Consider the following 17,278-nt stretch of genomic DNA (forward strand, 5'->3'; position numbering starts at 1 on the left):
TTTTATATTAAAACAAGCCTCACCCGACAAACTTCGTTATGCCGTTGGTTGACGTTTTTTGCTTTTTTGCTTATTAAGCCTCCTTGTGATCAAAATTTGATTTTGCGTAACTTTCTCCATACAATTGCCGATGCTCTGGAATCAGTTCCAGTGTGGCCAAAGTGTCAATTAGTTAGCGTATAAACCTTCCTTGGGCTTATACGAACCCAACGTAACAAAGAGCAACTCGATCCGACGCTCCGTATTGAACTGATTCGCGTTAGAACAAAATCGTCGAAATTTTTTATATATATATAGAAGATGAAGTATACTACCATCATTGAAGAAACTGCTATTATCCACTTCTGGCGAAATCGAGATTTTTGCTTCAGGTAGTATATAGGATGGTCTGTCTACAAGATCTGTCTTACTATTTTCTACACAAGTTCGCTTCAAATATTGCTTAAGGTAACCAAACACTAGCTCGATGGGGTTAAAAAACGGTGCATATGCGGGAAGAAAAACTACGATGATTGATCTTAAATATGTTAGCAAAGTAAACGAAAAGACCAACTGCTTAGTAACGGTGTCAAAGAAAGAGTGAGGTTTTATTCACAAACCAGATCATAGCCTACTATCTAAACTAGTGTTCAATTGCCATTCTAACACTCCGCCTTAATTGGACAATCCCAGCAATCGGCAGGGTGGAACAGCATTGCTTCTGTTTTTCTTCAAGTCACGCTTCAAACGTCTCTCGATCGGTCCGTCGTTCCGGTCCAGAACGTCCGGTGTCAACCAGCCGCGCAAATTCATATAACTGTCTTCCTTCTTCTGTTTCATTCGGCCAGGGCTCCGCCTGAACTTCAGCTTCCTGGAAAAGGCAGTTTTCCCTCGCGGCCGACATCCAGTGTCACTCACGTCGTACAGGTCATCCGCTCCGACGGCCAGGATCGCATCACGTGGGTACCACTCGCTGCACAGTTCGACATCCTCGTCCAGGCTTCGAGACAACTCACCACATTCGTCCTCTTCATCGAAGTCTTCTCCAATCTCTTCCGGTTCTCCAGTCTGCTTCACGACCGCCGGTTCACCTCTCGCGGATCCGTTGCCAAGACACAGTTCTTGTTGATCCACCATCCCAGTCACCATGGCAACACCAGGGGTCTCACCAACAACAAAGTCCATCGTGTACAAACCTCCAACACGCTTCCCGGTTGCTACGACACCGCCGTCCGGATCCTCAACCGTCACAGCGCCTCTCGCGAAATTCACCTGCTTACCCGAGAATTCCAGCCGTTGCAAGGACAACAGATTCGTCGCCAAGTCCGGAACGTACAGCACATTTGGATGCGGATATCCAGTTTCCGGCCATCCACTTCGGCAATCACGTTTACGGTTCCCTTTTGATTGGCTACCAGTTCCTCTCCTCGCATGGCCGTGACGATCACGACAGGTTCTTTCAGTTTCTCCAACGCTTCGAACATCCGCACATCCTTGGCCATATGCTCCGAAGTCCCACTATCCAGGTACCATCGCTGGTTCTCTCCATCGCCTCCGGTGCTTGCCACAAACGTTATCGCGGCCACGTTTTTCTGCTCCCTGGATCTCCTGTCTTGCTGCAAATCCCCTTGAGATTCAGCTTCCGGACAGTCCAGCTTTTTGTGGCCCAACTTGCCGCATCTGTAGCATCTCATCCGCGACCTGACCTTGCCAGCAAACGCCGAGTCCTGCGCCTCCGTATCATGCGAGCTCGAGCCTTTCCGCTTGCAGTCCACGTCCAGATACTTTCCCTTCACGTACTCCAACGTTAGCTTCTCCGAGACGGTTTCCATGGCAGTGTTTACCGACTCAAACGACGTTGGCATGGTGAGCATCAGGTGGCAAATGACGTCTTCGTCGTCCAACTTCGCCCCGACGGATTTCAGCTCACGCACCATTTGATCGAACCGCAAGAAATGGCTCTCCAACTTGCTGCTCTCGTCGTACTTCAGTCCCAACAGCTGCAACTTGAGCTGGAACCGGTTGACCAGGCTCTTCCTCACGAACACGTCATGCAGGCCATCCCAGATCTCTTTCGGCGAATTCTTGTCCTGCGTGTACTCCAGATGGTCGTCCGCAATCGCCCCGATAATCACGTTCTTGCACATCCGATCCTGCTTCCGCCTCAGCTTCTTTTTCGCCTCTTTCTCTACTTTCACCGCCGCGCTGTCCGTTTCCGGGATGTTCCAGAATGCCTCTTCTTCCGCCGCTTGCACGATGCAATGTTCCAACTCCAGCTCTTCCAGGTAACTCAGCATCCGGTACCTCCAGGTGTTGAAACCGGTCCCATCGAACGGCTTGATCTTCAAGTGCTTCTCGTCTCCCATCTCGCAAAACAAACTTCACTTCCGGCGAACTCCAAAATTTTCCAGAAACTTCTTCACCGGGTTAGGGTTTTCTGGGCCCATAACCGTTAGCAAAGTAAACGAAAAGACCAACTGCTTAGTAACGGTGTCAAAGAAAGAGTGAGGTTTTATTCACAAACCAGATCATAGCCTACTATCTAAACTAGTGTTCAATTGCCATTCTAACAAAATACTCAACAATGCCGTTTTAAGCGCCGTCTAAAATCCAAACGGAATACACTTCTGGGTGCTGCATCACTTTACCGGAAGTAACAAAACTACTTACACACTCTAAAAAGGAATCTCGGTGAATGTTCCTACTACTGAAAACGTTTCAAGCCTAAATGTTATGGTTTGGAGTAGGGTTGTTTCTCTCGTCTCAGAATTAAGGATGTACACCGTTAGTTGTCGCAATCAGAAAAGAGGCTACCCCGTTCGTTTGACAACAGTTGGTGTCAAACCAGTGTATCGCATAGGTGTGATTATCGGTCTTCGTGCCAATGCACCATACATTATAACCAATAAAACTAAGTAACGACACTCTCGTCTTCCGTTTGAATTCTCCCTTCCATCCTTCCTTATTATTTGTTCGCCAACGGGTGAATACCCTTATTATCTATAGACGCCTCATCAATAAAAGCAAGGTTGTTGTAATCCCACGCATTCGAGGACAAATCTTTCAAAAATCGATTATTTTCGTTTACTTGAAAACTGGACAGCACGTCGACCAATAACCTTCCACGTGAATCCGGCCATGGGTAAAATTTGGTGGACCGACGACACGCTTATCGGCTTGTTGAAGCGATGCACGAATCTCATCTTCGCCTCGTCAAAAAGCAACACAGGACAGCTTTGATACAGCTGAACTATCCACGCACGTTCTTCAGCTGTAACTTTCAAAAATGTCCGTTCTCTCTCCTTCCGCGTATAGATTTGGTTCACATCATATCGTTGAATTCGAGATTGTCGTCGGATTGTTGCTATAGATTTTCGCGAGCTCAATTTTGCTAAGATTGAAGCAAAAGTAACCATACATACAATTGTGTATCAGTTGACAGTTTACGACAACGACTTCTTATTATGTCAAGCCTACGGCGATATCTTAACAACTCCGATACCACTTGGTTACAAGCAGACTTGCATATTGACACGGAAGAGAGTCTTGTCTTGAGTTCAAGTTCGCCAAAGTTTGCGCAATTCATTTTATTAATTATTCCGCCGAGACTGGAAAGGTGTCATGCCGAGGTAAAATGTGTCTGAACAAGAATAAAATAGGAAGTTTTGGTGAGAAATCACTGCAGTATTTAAAATAACCATCGAATAGCACCCAAAATACGGCACGTATATTCAAAATACACACACACACATAAAACACACAACACACTCTACTCACTCCTCCGGTCCCAACTCGCGCTCCACACCCGCCATCACCGCCTCAATCTCCTCGACCTGCGCCGTGATCTCCGCCACAAAGTCCTTCTTCTCGCGCAGCATCTCCTGGCAGCGTTCCAGCTTTTCCAGCATCAGCTTCTGCTTGTCCTGGGCGAGCCTCTCGACGGCCTTCCGGTTCTGCTCGCACTGTTCGCGCAGTTTTTCCAGCTCGCGTTCCATCTGGTGCCGTTCGTCCTGCTTCCGGTGCGATGCTTGGGAGTTTTCCGCGTTAACCGACGATAGCTGGCCGATGAGGGTTTCGCGCTGCTGCTGGAGGTGCTCGTACCGGGTGGTCATCTCGGCGAGGGCCTTTTCGACGGAAGCGTGCTGGATTTGCAGGTCGGAGAGGTGGTGCTCGAGCTGGGACTTTTGCTCGCTGATGGTGGCGTACATCGCGGACTGTTGGTTCATTATTGCGGTCAGCTGGGTTTGGATGGTTTGGAGATCTGCGAGCAGTTCGGTGTAATTTTCTGTTTTGAGGTCAATCGTGGGCGGATCGAATTCGATGAGGGGTTTGAGATTGTCGGCGAACTGGTGGAGCTTTGTGTTGAGGTTTGCTATAAGGCTGAACTTTTGCTTGATAAGGCGAGAAACGGCAATCTGGTGGTCACAGGAAGCCTGTTCGAGCGTGCTGACCGCAAGCCGTTTTGCCGTAAAGAGACTCCTGTTGGCAGAGATGGCGTTCATTAGTTCGTCCCGCTCAAAGGCGGCCAGCTGTTGTCCGTTGACTTCCTGCTTGAGCATTTCAAACTTCTTCACCTTTGCGTAATAATCTTCCTGCTTTAGATAGTAATCTTCTTGGGCTTTATTGGCCTGCCTTTGAAGCGATTTGACCTCCTCGTTTAACTTTGTCCTCAGCTTCTCTTGCTCATTGATGGCCCCGACGAGACCGTCCATGCTCTGCTCGCGACCGTGCTGTATGGTTCGGTTGTTGATGTCCGCCAACTCCTGTTCCAGCTCGGCGATCCGATCGCCGACTTGCTTCTGGTTCAACCCGTTCGTGCGGGCCTCCACCAGCCGATCGGTCAGCTCCTGAACCACATCACCAAATTCCTCCTCCCGTTTCAGATTCCACAAGCCAAAGCCCTCCTGGGTTCGCTCGTAAAAGAACTCCTGATACGCCGCCGACGAGAAATCTTCCAGCAGATTAGCGTCCGTTTTGAGCGGTACCACCTTGTGGTCAACGGCCGGCGCCAGCTGAATCAACCAGCCAATCATGACGATAATGTGGTTAATCGAGTGTGGCACATTAGGAGTCTTCAGCATCGACTTGTTCACCGTGAACGGGTACTCCAACTCGGCCATCGTTTTCATAATCACGTCGATAAAATTATTGTTCCCCATCTTGTACCGACTGCCGCCGATTTGCTTGAACAAGTGCGACATTATCAGCAGAAACTGCTTCGTGCTCATGGCCTTCAGATTCCTCCGCTCAACAAACTCGTGCGGCAGCTCCGGAATCGTCACCAAATAGTCGCAAATCCGCTCGCACTGGCCCGCCATCCAATCGCGATTATCCACCGGTGGGCGGTCCTTCTCAACGGTAGCCGGAACCGACGTCGCATTCTCGCAACTTTTCAACGGCGTCCGGGACGCCGCGGGAGTTGCACTCAGACTTCGCTTCGACGGTCGCAACTTGCGGACCGTGTTCGGGGTTCCTCCGACCACGTTCAACCGGTCCGTGGACGCCGATCGACGGTTCTCGGACAGCGCCGCCGCACCCAGACTGGCCTTGGACAGCTTCCGGATGGGTTGAGCGATGCGACTCAGGCTAAAAAAAAATATTTTAAATTTGAACACTCTCAAGAACGGAAATCTTACCGTTGGGCCGGCGGTTTCTTCATCGACGAAGGTGGCCCGGAAAAGTCAAACTCCTCCGTCCGCCGAGGCATTGTAGAGCGCTGCTTGGCTGTGGACATTTTTACCACCAAGAAATGCACTAAACCAATGCGAAAACTTTTAAAATTACATTAAAAATTCAGTTTATAAGAATTTCTAACCGACACCAGGCAAACCGTCACAAATCAGCTTGTTTTTGCTGCTTCTCTTTTGCGCCTTTTGTTTTGCTTTCAAAACTTATCGACGGTTCAAAATGTGGCAGGATTGGATTCAAGGGGGTAGTGTCGATATAACTGTCTTGAGGAGGCTGTCCATATTTTTTATTTCCTTGCAATGGGTTGAAAATTTTATAAATCTAGCAAAACAATGTAATTGGGCCAATGTCGAAGTATAAAAAAGAGTTTATAATCTAGGATCCACACGCTTACCAGGGGAACTCAAATTTGAGTGGATCCAATCAAAACGGCGCAAAGCGTAGTCAAACAAATTTGACATCGAGTACCCGAACTTAATTTTAACATGGTGAAGCCGATGTCAAATTTGACATGCGCTGGGTACCGGAAAAATCCTCCAGGAAAGCAGAAAAACGGTTCCGGGGGACGGATATCGGTTTGGAATGGTAGTGAAACGGAAATAGTCGTTCTGGGCTAGTTTTTTTTTGTTGATTTTATTTGAAAAAATATTTTATTAAGTTATCATTTTCATCATTATCATTTTCAGCATTTGGTGAAACGGTTCCGGCGCCTCTAACATGTAATCATTGTTACGCCGGAGGATTGCCACCCGGGACATCTTTTCACTGCACGTGAGCGCTTTTCGAGCCGAGGGTCGCAGGTCGGTTTCGAAGCCGAACGAATTGATGGCGGGGTTGAATGCTTTGATGATGTAGAGGTGGAATCGTGGAAGGGTGCGTCCTGGGTGACGTGGCCACGTCGCCGGACGGGGACGGTGTACACGGAGAAAACGCAATCGGCGGGGGCTTACGCTTACGGTTCCATGAGGCGGGGTGTGGCCATGAGGAAGGCTGAGTAGGCGATTCGGCGGGCGGATCCTGGGCGATGACGACGTCGAGGATTTTGAACTTTTGACGTTCCGGATGGGTTCCTCGCAGAGTGGTCCATCACGCGTGCCCAACTGGAAGCCTTGCACAATGGAGTTTTTGACAGCACCGAGCAGTTTTGTCCACTTCGAAGGGCAGCGTGTCGTTGACGAGGATGTTTGTTTCTGGTGTTGTCCGGGCCGAAGGCCAAGATCGATCGTGCCGAGGTCAGATCACGGTCGTAGTTGAGCTGCAAGAACGCGCCGAGCTTCTTCTTGTTCTAACCGATTCAAACCGATCCGTTCTTAATGTCCTCGGCCAGGTCCTTCTCCAGCGGTTCCGCAATCATCGTAATCTTGTACTTTTTGTTGTGCGTCTCGGCGAAACACTTTAGCGATTTGGTCTCAACGACACCTCGCAAAAGGCCACCACCAGTTCGGCCATTTTGATGTCATTCTCGGAGTATATCTTGCGCAGGTCGCATCTCGTTTTGACGGCGATCTTGATGATAGACTGAGTGTTGAACTTGAGCAGCCGGAAGATACACATCCTCACTCGGTGATGGTCGTGGTTTTGAGGATACACTGGTCGGTTCCCTCGATGAGAATTCCCGGCTTGGACGCGGTTCAACTCGACCTTGTAACACGCCTCGTAGATCCACAACCTCTCGACCTGCAGCGTTTGGGAAATTCCTCCTCCACGAGCGAGTAGTTCGCACTCAGCACTCGAACCTCCTGCTCGGCGTGCAACGTCCCGTTCATAATCAGCGCCAACATCTGGAAGAGAAATAAGAAATCATCAACTAAAAATTTCCGAAAATAAAAAAAACTGATCTTTGGAAATCCAACGAAAAAAACCATTCAATCCTAAAACTATATAATTCATAAATTATTAAATCCCAAAAAATAATTTATATATACATGGAGTTTAAATTTACCAAAAAAAAAAACTATATTTTTAACTAGGTTTTTAAGTTATTATATCCTTCAATCCTCAAATTCAAACGTCTCACAATTCCTAAATTCTTGAAATCTTTTTTATTCTTAAATTCATTAATTTCTTGAAATTCATTAACCATCGGTATAGCTTCAGGTAGCTTCAGTGAACCACGATGGATACCCTTCGCCATGTTGGATTATTATGGGTCCTCCAGGAACTCCCGGGAGTTATGACCTGATGATCTACCTGATCAACGGGACTCTATATGGGAGTATTAACCATCGGTATAGCTACAGGTAGCTTCACTGAACCACGAAGGATACTCTGAGGTACGTTGGATTGTTATAGGTCATCCAGGAACTCCTGGAAGTCATGACCTGGATATCTACCAGGTCAACGGAGATTTATTTGGATGAATTAATCATCGGTAAAGCTTAAGGTATGTGGGTCTCGTGGCGCAGGGGTAGCGGCTTCGGCTGCCGATCCCGATGATGCTATGAGACGCGGGTTCGATTCCCGCCTTATCCACTGAGCTTCTATCGGATGGTGAAGTAAAACGTCGGTCCCGGTTTCTCCTGTCTCGTCAGAGGCGCTGGAGCAGAAATCCCACGTTAGAGGAAGGCCATGCCCCGGGGGGCGTAGTGCCAATAGTTTCGTTTTTAGCTTAAGGTAACTTCAGTGAACCACGATGGATACCCTGCGCCATGTTGAATTGTTCTAGGTCATCCAGGAACTCCCTTAAGTCATGGGCTGGTTTAAGTAGACACCCAGGCCATGACTTCCTGAATTTCTGGAAAACCCCAAACATTCCAATAAGCTGCAGAGTAAATATCGCTGTCCACTAAAGTTACCTTAAGCAATACCGATAGTAATACACCCATGTAGACCCCCGTTGATTAGGTAGATCATCTGGTCATCACTTCCAGGAGTTCCTGGATGACCCATAACAATTCAACGAAATCCAGAGCATCCATTGTGATTCAGTGAAGCTACCTGAAGCTATACCGATGATAAATACACCCATATAGACCCCCGTTGATCAGGTAGATCATCAGGTCATAACTCCCGGGAGTTCCTGGAGGACCCATATCAATCCAACATGGCGAAGGGTATCCATCGTGGTTCACTGAAGCTACCTGAAGCTATACCGATGGTTAGTTCACGGGATTCGGGAGTTCTTGGATACCCAGATTTGTGGATGGTCCCTTACCCGTGTTTTGTGGATGACCCCTTATACAAATATTTCATTTATATGTGAATAAGGTACACTAAAAAAGAAAACCCAGGGTGGCCACTCAAGTCGGGAAATAGCATAGCATAGCATAGCATTGGTGTCTACTCGTAGCTGCTTCTTCGTTATTGACCAGGACCCACAAACATTGCTCCGTGGACCACAGATGAAAAGTAGGAACCAATCATCACCCCTTCGCAATTTTCAAAGGTCTTTATCGTGCTGATCAATACCGACGCCGGCCACGACCAGTGGTAAGACACGGGGAAGTGGATGGGAATGTTAGCCGATACTTGAGTGATGGGACCGCCAAATCGACTGCGTCTCCGACAAAGTATCACATGAGTTTTGAGGGGTTAGTAAGATGGGTATGAGGTCAGGATTCACTGTGGTAGGTGATGCGACCATGAGCAATTTGTTTGTCGGTTGAAATTTTAAAAATCTTAGGCAGCCGGCTGCGGAAAGATACCTATCTAGGGATTTAAATATAGTATTAATTCGACCGCGATTCTCCAGAAATTCTCCGTCGGCGTGCCTTCCGATCAACGGTGATGTAGGAAGGGCTTCATTCATTAAAATTATTTTATATCATAAGCCTTAAAACATATCCGTCGACGTGCCTTCCGATCCTCGATGATATGGAAAGGACTTAATGCAGCAATACGACTTGCTTGTCTCAAAAAACAAAAATCGGATCGTTTCTATCGAAAAATATATAAAGAGAACAAAAATAAAATTCATCGGCCAACGAACGCGCGAACAAAAAATAAATGAAAAAAGAAGAAGAAGAAATCCAATCACCCTATGTACACAAATAGCAACACAAAAGAGACGGAAAATAACACGAAAAAAACAGGACTACGCGTCCACACAGGCACCGCACTACTGATGCCATTATTTAATTATAATGACCAATCACCCCATGCACTCGAACAGCGACACAAAAGAGACGGAAAATAACACGAAAAAACAGGACTAAGCGTCCACACAGGCACCGCACTACTGATGTATGGAAAGGACTTAATCCAGCAATACGACTTGCTTGTCTCAAAAAACAAAAATCGGATCGTTTCTATCGAAAAATATATAAAGAGAACAAAAATAAAATTCATCGGCCAACGAACGGTGGCCACTCAAGTCGGGAAATCGGGAAAAAGTCGGGAATTTATGATTTTTTGTAAAAAAGTCGGGAAAAGTCGGGAATTCTGAGCATACTTGTTCAAAAATTATTTTTTAACTCTTGAATATTTTTGTAATATTTTGTACAATTTTCAAATTGAATTCACTCATTTCTGCTATAGTAACTTACTTTAAATTTAAGGTTCTTTTTACTATTCCAATATATTTGAGTATGGAAAAGCTGTTTAAGACATTCAAAATTTTTATGAATATTGGAGTCTTTTTTATGAATCAAATGATCGCTATTAGTTTTTGTTCATAAAACAAGAGGTAAAGTTAATGAAAAATTAATATAAAAATAGAGCCTAATGGCCAGCTTAGAATTATTGTTCTATTTTATTTTGTCACATAATTGAATATTTAAACTTGAGTTTGGCAATGGATTTTTTGGGTAAATATTTGTAATTGTTTAACTAAATTCATTAAGTAATTTAAAATATGTTTTTTTTTCCAAATGTTGCCCTTGAACTTTTTTTTGTGAGTATGGGTAAATTACCTACCATAGATAAAGCTTGATTTTCAGTTTGCGAAAAACTTAAGAGGCAGTATTTGTAAATATTGCTCGGTTTGTTCTAGAGGTCGTATCGAGGTGCTCCGATTTGGATGAAACTTTCAGCGTTTGTTTGTCTATACATGAGATGAACTCATGCCAAATATGAGCCCTCTACGACAAAGCGAAGTGGGGTAAAACGGACTTCGAAGTTTGAGGTCAAAAAAACACAAAAAATCTTAAAATTGCTCGCATTTCCGTAAAACTTTATCAATTCCAACTCTCTAAGATGCATTCGAAAGGTCTTTTGAAGCACTTCAAAATGTGCTATAGACATCCAGGATTGGTTCGAATTTTTCTCTTAGCTTTTGCGAATTACTGTTAAAAATTGATTTTTTTTAAACCTTAATATCTTTTTGCAACAGCCTCCAACACCCATACTCCCATAGATCAAATGATAGGTAATTACATGGACTATAAGCCTACGGTGTTAACTTTTTGGCCAATGGCAGTTTTTTCTCATAGTTTTTCGATTTTTCTAGAACAAACATTTTACAACGTTAGTGTTTGCCCTGCAGGCCAAGAAGACGGCATTTTTTGGTCTCAATTTTGTCATATTTGGAATCCTCGGACAATTTCACGTAAGTTAGATGTATTGGAGTTGTAATTTAGATTTAAAAAATAATTAAATAAAACATTTTTGAAAAAAGAAATAGATCTTATTTACCCTGTGATCAATACGTCAAATGCTGTATCAAGTAGGCGAAAACCTGTTTTACCCCTAATCCAACAAATTGTTAAAAAATATTTTAATTCATTCTAAATGGCAATTTTTCCAATCAAATTTAAAACTCCAATACTTCTAACTTACGTGAAATTGTCCGAGGATTCCGAATATGACAAAATTGAGACCAAAAAGTGCCGATATGGCGGCCTACAGGGTAAAAACTAACGTTGTAAAATGTTTGTTCTAGAAAAATCGAAAAACTATGAGAAAAACTGCGATTGGCCAAAAAGTTAACACCGTAGGCTTATAGTCCATGTAATTACCTATCTTTTGACCTATGGGAGTATGGGTGTTGGAGGCTGTTGGAAAAAGATATTAAGGTTTTAAAAAAACCCATTTTTGACAGTAATTTGCAAAAGCTAAGAGAAAAATTCGAACCAATCCTGGATGTCTATAGCACATTTTGAAGTGCTTCAAAAGACCTTTCGAATGCATCTAAGAGAGTTGGAATTGATGAAGTTTTACGGAAATGCGAGCAATTTTAAGATTTTTTGTGTTTTTTCGACCTCAAACTTCGAAGCCCGTTTTACCCCACTTCCCTTTGTCGTAGAGGGTTCATATTTGGCATGAGTTCATCTCATGTATAGATAAACAAACGCTGAAAGTTTCATCCACATCGGAGCACCTCGATACGACCTGTTACACATTGGCGAAAAACTCGCTCTTAAATATCGAATAAAATCCAAAATTGAAAAACTTTTTTTACGTTTTGAAAACATAAAGAAAATATTGAAATTGCAAAAAAAAATAATCCAAGAAATTTTGAGTTATTGCTTAATTGGGTACTAAAGCCCTATGCCAATTTTTATGTACAACGGTAAAAAACACGATTAAAAACCATTTCTGATCACTTTTTTTCATTTTAATGCAAATTTTTTTTTTGACAAGACAACATTTTTTCGATGGATCAACTATGGTCCCCTTGGAACGACCTGTCAAGTAGGAACTTTTCTGTCAAGAAGGACCGCGAGGTTAATTTTTCAAAATTGATTTAAAAATCCATTTAAAGCTCTTTATGCTCGTACAAAGGGTCATTGTACTCAGAAAAATAAGCTTTATCGCTGTGAACAATAATATCAGCAATCTAAGCTTCATTTTAGGACCCAATTGTTTAAAAAATTGTCTCTTCAAACATTTTTCTTAAAATAAGTGGGAAAACATAAAATCATATCAAACTGATTTTTCATTGAAAAAAACACTTAAATACTGCATACCATACCGATACATTAACATTGATTAAAAAAATCAATATCAAAAATTACAAAATCAAAAAGGGAACTTAGCAAAAACATTTTTTTTATGAATTTCTTGAGATTTTTCTAAATCCTTTTAATGAATAATAACAGCAATTATGTTTTAATCATTCTTTGATTTAAAATGATGATGAAGTTAAACAAAAATATCAAAAACTATAGGGGAGAGTGGGGAGACTTGATCCCCGGGGACATTTGATCCCAAGCCTGTATCTCATCAGCATGTGGGTAAAACAATTAGCTTTGTTCTAGAAAGTTGTGCGAAATTAACTAAAACTCATTGTAGAAAACAAAGAAAAAAAATTAAAAAAATTTAGATTGAATTACACACATTTTTCTAAAACGAGCTGCAAAAAACTTCCAAGAGATCTTTTTTTATTTTTCTGATATGCATAAAAAACACTAAAAATATATTCAAAAATATATTTTTTGTATATTAATTGTTTGATAAACTTATCAACTTCGAAACCCTTACGCATTTGATGTTAAATTTATCGTCATACTATTTTTACAATCAATTGTTTAAAAAAGTGCGTTTAGGGAGACTTGATCCCTGCATTTTTGCAGTCCTTGGAATCAGCCTCAAGATTAATTAATTGGGCTGGGATTTCATACTTAGTTTCCTTTAGTATAGTTGTACATAACTTACTGCAGTTTGGACCTTTTTTCAAAAGTTTTGTAAACAAAAATTTCCAGCTATTGTAAACATGCTGAATTTTGACCTAAAAAATAATATTTTAAGTTTTTAAATATTTAACATACTAAACTTGTTAAATTTTGAACACAAACGTAAAGGTTTTATGTGAAATTGCTGTAACTTATAGAAAATTTAAAGTTTGGATGAATAAGAAACATTTTGCTTAAGATTTCTTCAAAATGTTGAAAGGGGGATCAAGTTACCCCTAACATTTTTAAAATGCCGGTTTAAAATATTTTTTTAAAACGCTTGGCATGATTCGAAGAGTTTATCTGATGATATACCCTTATAAGCCAAACATAGATGAATGTTTAAGCTTTAAATTCATGCAAAAAGTTTATAGTTTTGTGAGTAATTGACAAAGTTATGTGCGATACAAAAAAAGGGGATCAAGTCTCCCCACTCTCCCCTACGTTTGCCAATTTAAAAAATACCATGGAAGTTATAAGCATTGTTGAACTTTTGATTATTTTTTCAAAGACTAATTGTTTGTGTTTCTACTCTGAATCATTATAATGAAATTACATTTTTGAAGTTTTCTTTATTTGTTGTTTAGTTTCTGTATTTACAAAAAATACCTACATTTGGGTTTTTTTAAATTCATTAAGATTTTTTTTTCGGTGGCTAATATTGACTTTTCTTATAGAAAGTTTTTTGTTTAAAATCATTCTTTAAATAAGAAATGCCTATTTTTTGAGCATTCTGGAAAAGTCTGGAAAAAAGTCGGGAATTTGAATATGGAATTTGAGTGGTCACCCTGAAAACCCCATTTTACGCCAAAACCCCGCAATAACGCTCCCCCGATTTGCGCTCAAACCCCGAAATAACGCTCCCCCCGTTTGCGCTCTTCCCCGGTGTGCGCCCCTCCAAAAAGAGCGCACAGGGGGGATTTAGTATACATTATTTCAATTAAATAATTTCTTAACATTATTTACATAGTTCTTTAATGTCTTTCAATTCTTTAAAGTACTTCAATCTAATCTAATCTAATCAGACCCTAGCGCAGCCAATCTTTCGAAGGGATCCTGGAGAGTGCCTTAGGTTAGATGACGCCTAGCACTCTTCTTGTCATTTATTAACATTTGTAGTGCGCCATTGCATCGGAATGCATTGAAACATCGCAAGCGTTAAAGCGGCCAGGCCTACTGCGTAAAGCCGTATCGCAGAGATGACTCGTAATTGGGTTGAGTTTGAGCACGGAGTGTTCGAACAACAACACAATTCTGAATCGACAGGGGAGGAAGAAGCGTGGGGACACACCACCATACGCTCCGAGATTTTGGTTGTATTCGTTGGGAGCACCATGCTAAGAAGGTTTGGTACTCCGGGACCCTCTGGGATGGGACATTGTATTTCCACGAATGCCCTGGACACTATTTGCCGTGGTTATAGCGCCACAACTCGCTCTCTGTAACAGTATTCCTAATTCCAGTCCACGCTCACCAAGTCGACATGGCCTAGTGGTTAGCATTTTTGCTTACCAATCCAAAGGACGGGGGATCGAACCCCGCCTCGAGCGACTTTGATTTTTCGTTCATATTCATCATTTCAAATTCATGTGTTCTTAACTTTCTCGTTGGGAGCAGATGGGCATCGAACCCAGAACCATTCGCTTACAAAGCGAACACCGTAACCAGTCAGCCACGGCCGTTCCTCTTTCAATTCTTTAAAGTACTTCAATTATTTAAAGTATTTCAATTATTTAAAGTACCATCAACAGGGGAAACATTGGATCTGGGGATGAGATTGGGTCAAACAAAAATGCTGAAATTTGTATAACCCAATCCCACCCCCAGACCCAATGTCACCCCTGATGACGGTATTTCAATTCACTAAAGTATTTCAATTCTTTAAAGTCTTTTAATTCTTCAATTTTTTAATTCTAAAAAATCTTTAAATTCTTTAAATCTATTAAATTCTTTAAGTTCTTTAAATACTTTAAATTCTTTACATTATATAAATTCATTACAGTATTTAAATTCTTTAAATTCTCTAAAATCTTTAAATTCTTTTGAATTTTTTAAAATTCATTAAATTTTCAAATTTCTTTGAATTCTTCGATTATTTGAACTATTTAAGCTCTTTAAATTCTAAAGTTCTGAAATTCCTAAATCCTTAAATTCATAAATTCCCTTAATTCTCATATTCTGAAATTTTTAAATTCTAAATTTCGTAAATTCTAAAATTCATAAACTCGTAATTTCTGAAATTCTTAAGTTCAAACAATTCTAAAAATTCATAAATTCTTATATGCTGAAGTTCTGAAATTCTTGAATTTTATAATTCTTAAAATCATGAATTCTTAAATTCTAAAAATTCTTCAATAAAATTCTTATATTCTTGAATTCTTATATTCTAAAATTTATAAATTTGTAAATTCCTAAGTTCTTAAATTCTTAAATTCTTGAATTTTTAAACTGTAAAAATTCTAAAAAAAAAATTCTTAGAATTCTAAATTTCTTATATTTTTTAATTCTGAAATTCTCAAATTCTTAAGTTCATAAATTCTGCAATCTTAAATTCTTTAATTCTTACACAGTTCAGCATGTCCTGGTATATTCCACTCTCCTTCACCCCCATGTCAATGTGGTCAATCTTGCTCTGAGCGTTGTCCAGCGACGATTGAATATGTTCACAAATCACAAATGAACCGATTACAAATCAACATCAACAGCGGCCTTTTGTTGCATTTCATCTTCTCCATCGTCACGCACATGTTCAGCTCGGTCAGCGTGTCCGCCAACGTCGTGTCCACATCCCTGACGACCTGCGCAAACAGCTTGTGAAGCGGCTCCAAAATAAACTCCACAACGCTCCTCTGCGCCGAACTGTGCGGCGGCTTATTCTTAAACTTCCAGCTCTTATTGTGGAAGTACATATCCCCCCACAACTTCCGTGCCAACTCACCCGCACTCACCCCAGCATTAACGTCCGTGTACAACTTACCAAACGACTTCTTCGTGAAGCAAATTCCGTTGCTCTTCACGTCCGGCAGCACCAGCGTAGTCGGCGTCGCCTCAATACTAACACCCCGTTTTGCTCCCTAAAACACGCGTGTCCTTGTACCGCAGGTTCTGCTCGACCATGTCCTAAAACTGCGTGTGCGTCTGTCGCACCAAACAGTCCTCGAACGTCGTCTTCCCGCGGTGCAAGTGCCGAATCAATGCCGTTAGGCGCCTGACGCTTGTGGATCGTGGTGTCGGAGGTAACCGAGAGTTCGTGGTTCTTGGTCCTCGAGGAGAATTCTGTAAATCCCAACTATTCCGTAAGATAACTAATCGCTTCTAAGACGGTCAGCGATACCGCGAACGGAACCTTGACAGGTTCGATCAGCTTAGTTAATGGCAAGTGGCAAGTAGTCTTACGTTGCCAAACTTCAGCAGCGTGGGGAGCAGCTTCACTGTAGTGGAATTGACGCGCAGAATCAACGGCAGTAGGAAGAGAGAATCAACGGCAACGGGAAGAGAGATCTTGAACTCGCAGCCGACCGACAAACGTCATACAGGTCCGGAAGTCAGCCTTTGGTTCCTGTTTCTCCTTCGTCTTCACCCCACCTGGATGGCCTCCCGCTGCGTTGTTGTCCTGCTTCTGGCGGTCGTTTAAACGCCACTGTCCTATCGGGTCCTCCCGCTCGCTCAAGCGGCTGCACGATTGACAAAGAAATCCGTCCACCCGTGGACCAATTCGTACCGAAGAATTCCATCGATGGAACAGTTTCTTCTATACAACATGGCTAAATATCCGTCCAGCGGTGGCCCGATTTCACCTGCAAAAACTGCGAAGAAAAAAATCCTATCAAAGAAATCCGTCCACCGGTGAACCGATTCCGCCTGCAAAAACTGCGAAGAATTCCGTCAACCGATGGACCAATTCCTATAGAGAAAATCCGACAACAAGTGAACCATTTCCTCCTGCAAAACATTGCTTAGCCATCCGTCCACCGGTAAACCGATTCCTCCTGCAGAAACTGCAAAGAATTCTGTCCACCGATGAACCAAACCGATAAAATCCGTCCACTGTGTGGCATCCT

At 42.3% G+C, this 17,278-nt stretch overlaps 2 protein-coding genes and 1 pseudogene across 2 annotated transcripts in view; 1 reads left to right on the plus strand and 2 right to left on the minus strand.

The window, feature by feature from the left end:
- The window catches only part of LOC120431867 (coatomer subunit epsilon-like), a 379,780-nt gene that overhangs the window by 235,232 nt on the left and 127,270 nt on the right, over positions 1-17,278 (plus strand). The gene's annotated exons all lie outside the window — the stretch shown is intronic.
- Positions 3,685-5,855, minus strand: LOC120432065 (kinetochore protein NDC80 homolog). The gene is made up of 2 exons (XM_039597196.2): positions 5,616-5,855; positions 3,685-5,565 (listed from the first exon to the last, which is right to left on the minus strand). The coding sequence occupies exons 1-2, from the start codon at positions 5,711-5,713 to the stop codon at positions 3,753-3,755; spliced, it is 1,911 nt and encodes a 636-aa protein (XP_039453130.1). The 5' UTR covers positions 5,714-5,855; the 3' UTR covers positions 3,685-3,752.
- On the minus strand, positions 6,058-16,979 carry LOC120432066 (116 kDa U5 small nuclear ribonucleoprotein component-like; annotated as a pseudogene).

The sequence above is a fragment of the Culex pipiens genome, chromosome 3 (assembly GCF_016801865.2).
Source record: "Culex pipiens pallens isolate TS chromosome 3, TS_CPP_V2, whole genome shotgun sequence".
In the NCBI taxonomy this organism is placed as follows: Eukaryota; Metazoa; Arthropoda; class Insecta; order Diptera; family Culicidae; genus Culex; species Culex pipiens.

Bases quoted from the DNA above. Each gene is read 5' to 3' on its own strand.
- LOC120432065 (XM_039597196.2), bottom strand. From the start codon at position 5,713: ATGTCCACAGCCAAGCAGCGCTCTACAATGCCTCGGCGGACGGAGGAG. The intron at 5,566-5,615 runs GTAAGATTTCCG...ATTTTTTTTTAG, and splicing joins AAGAAACCGCCGGCCCAACG to CCTGAGTCGCATCGCTCAAC.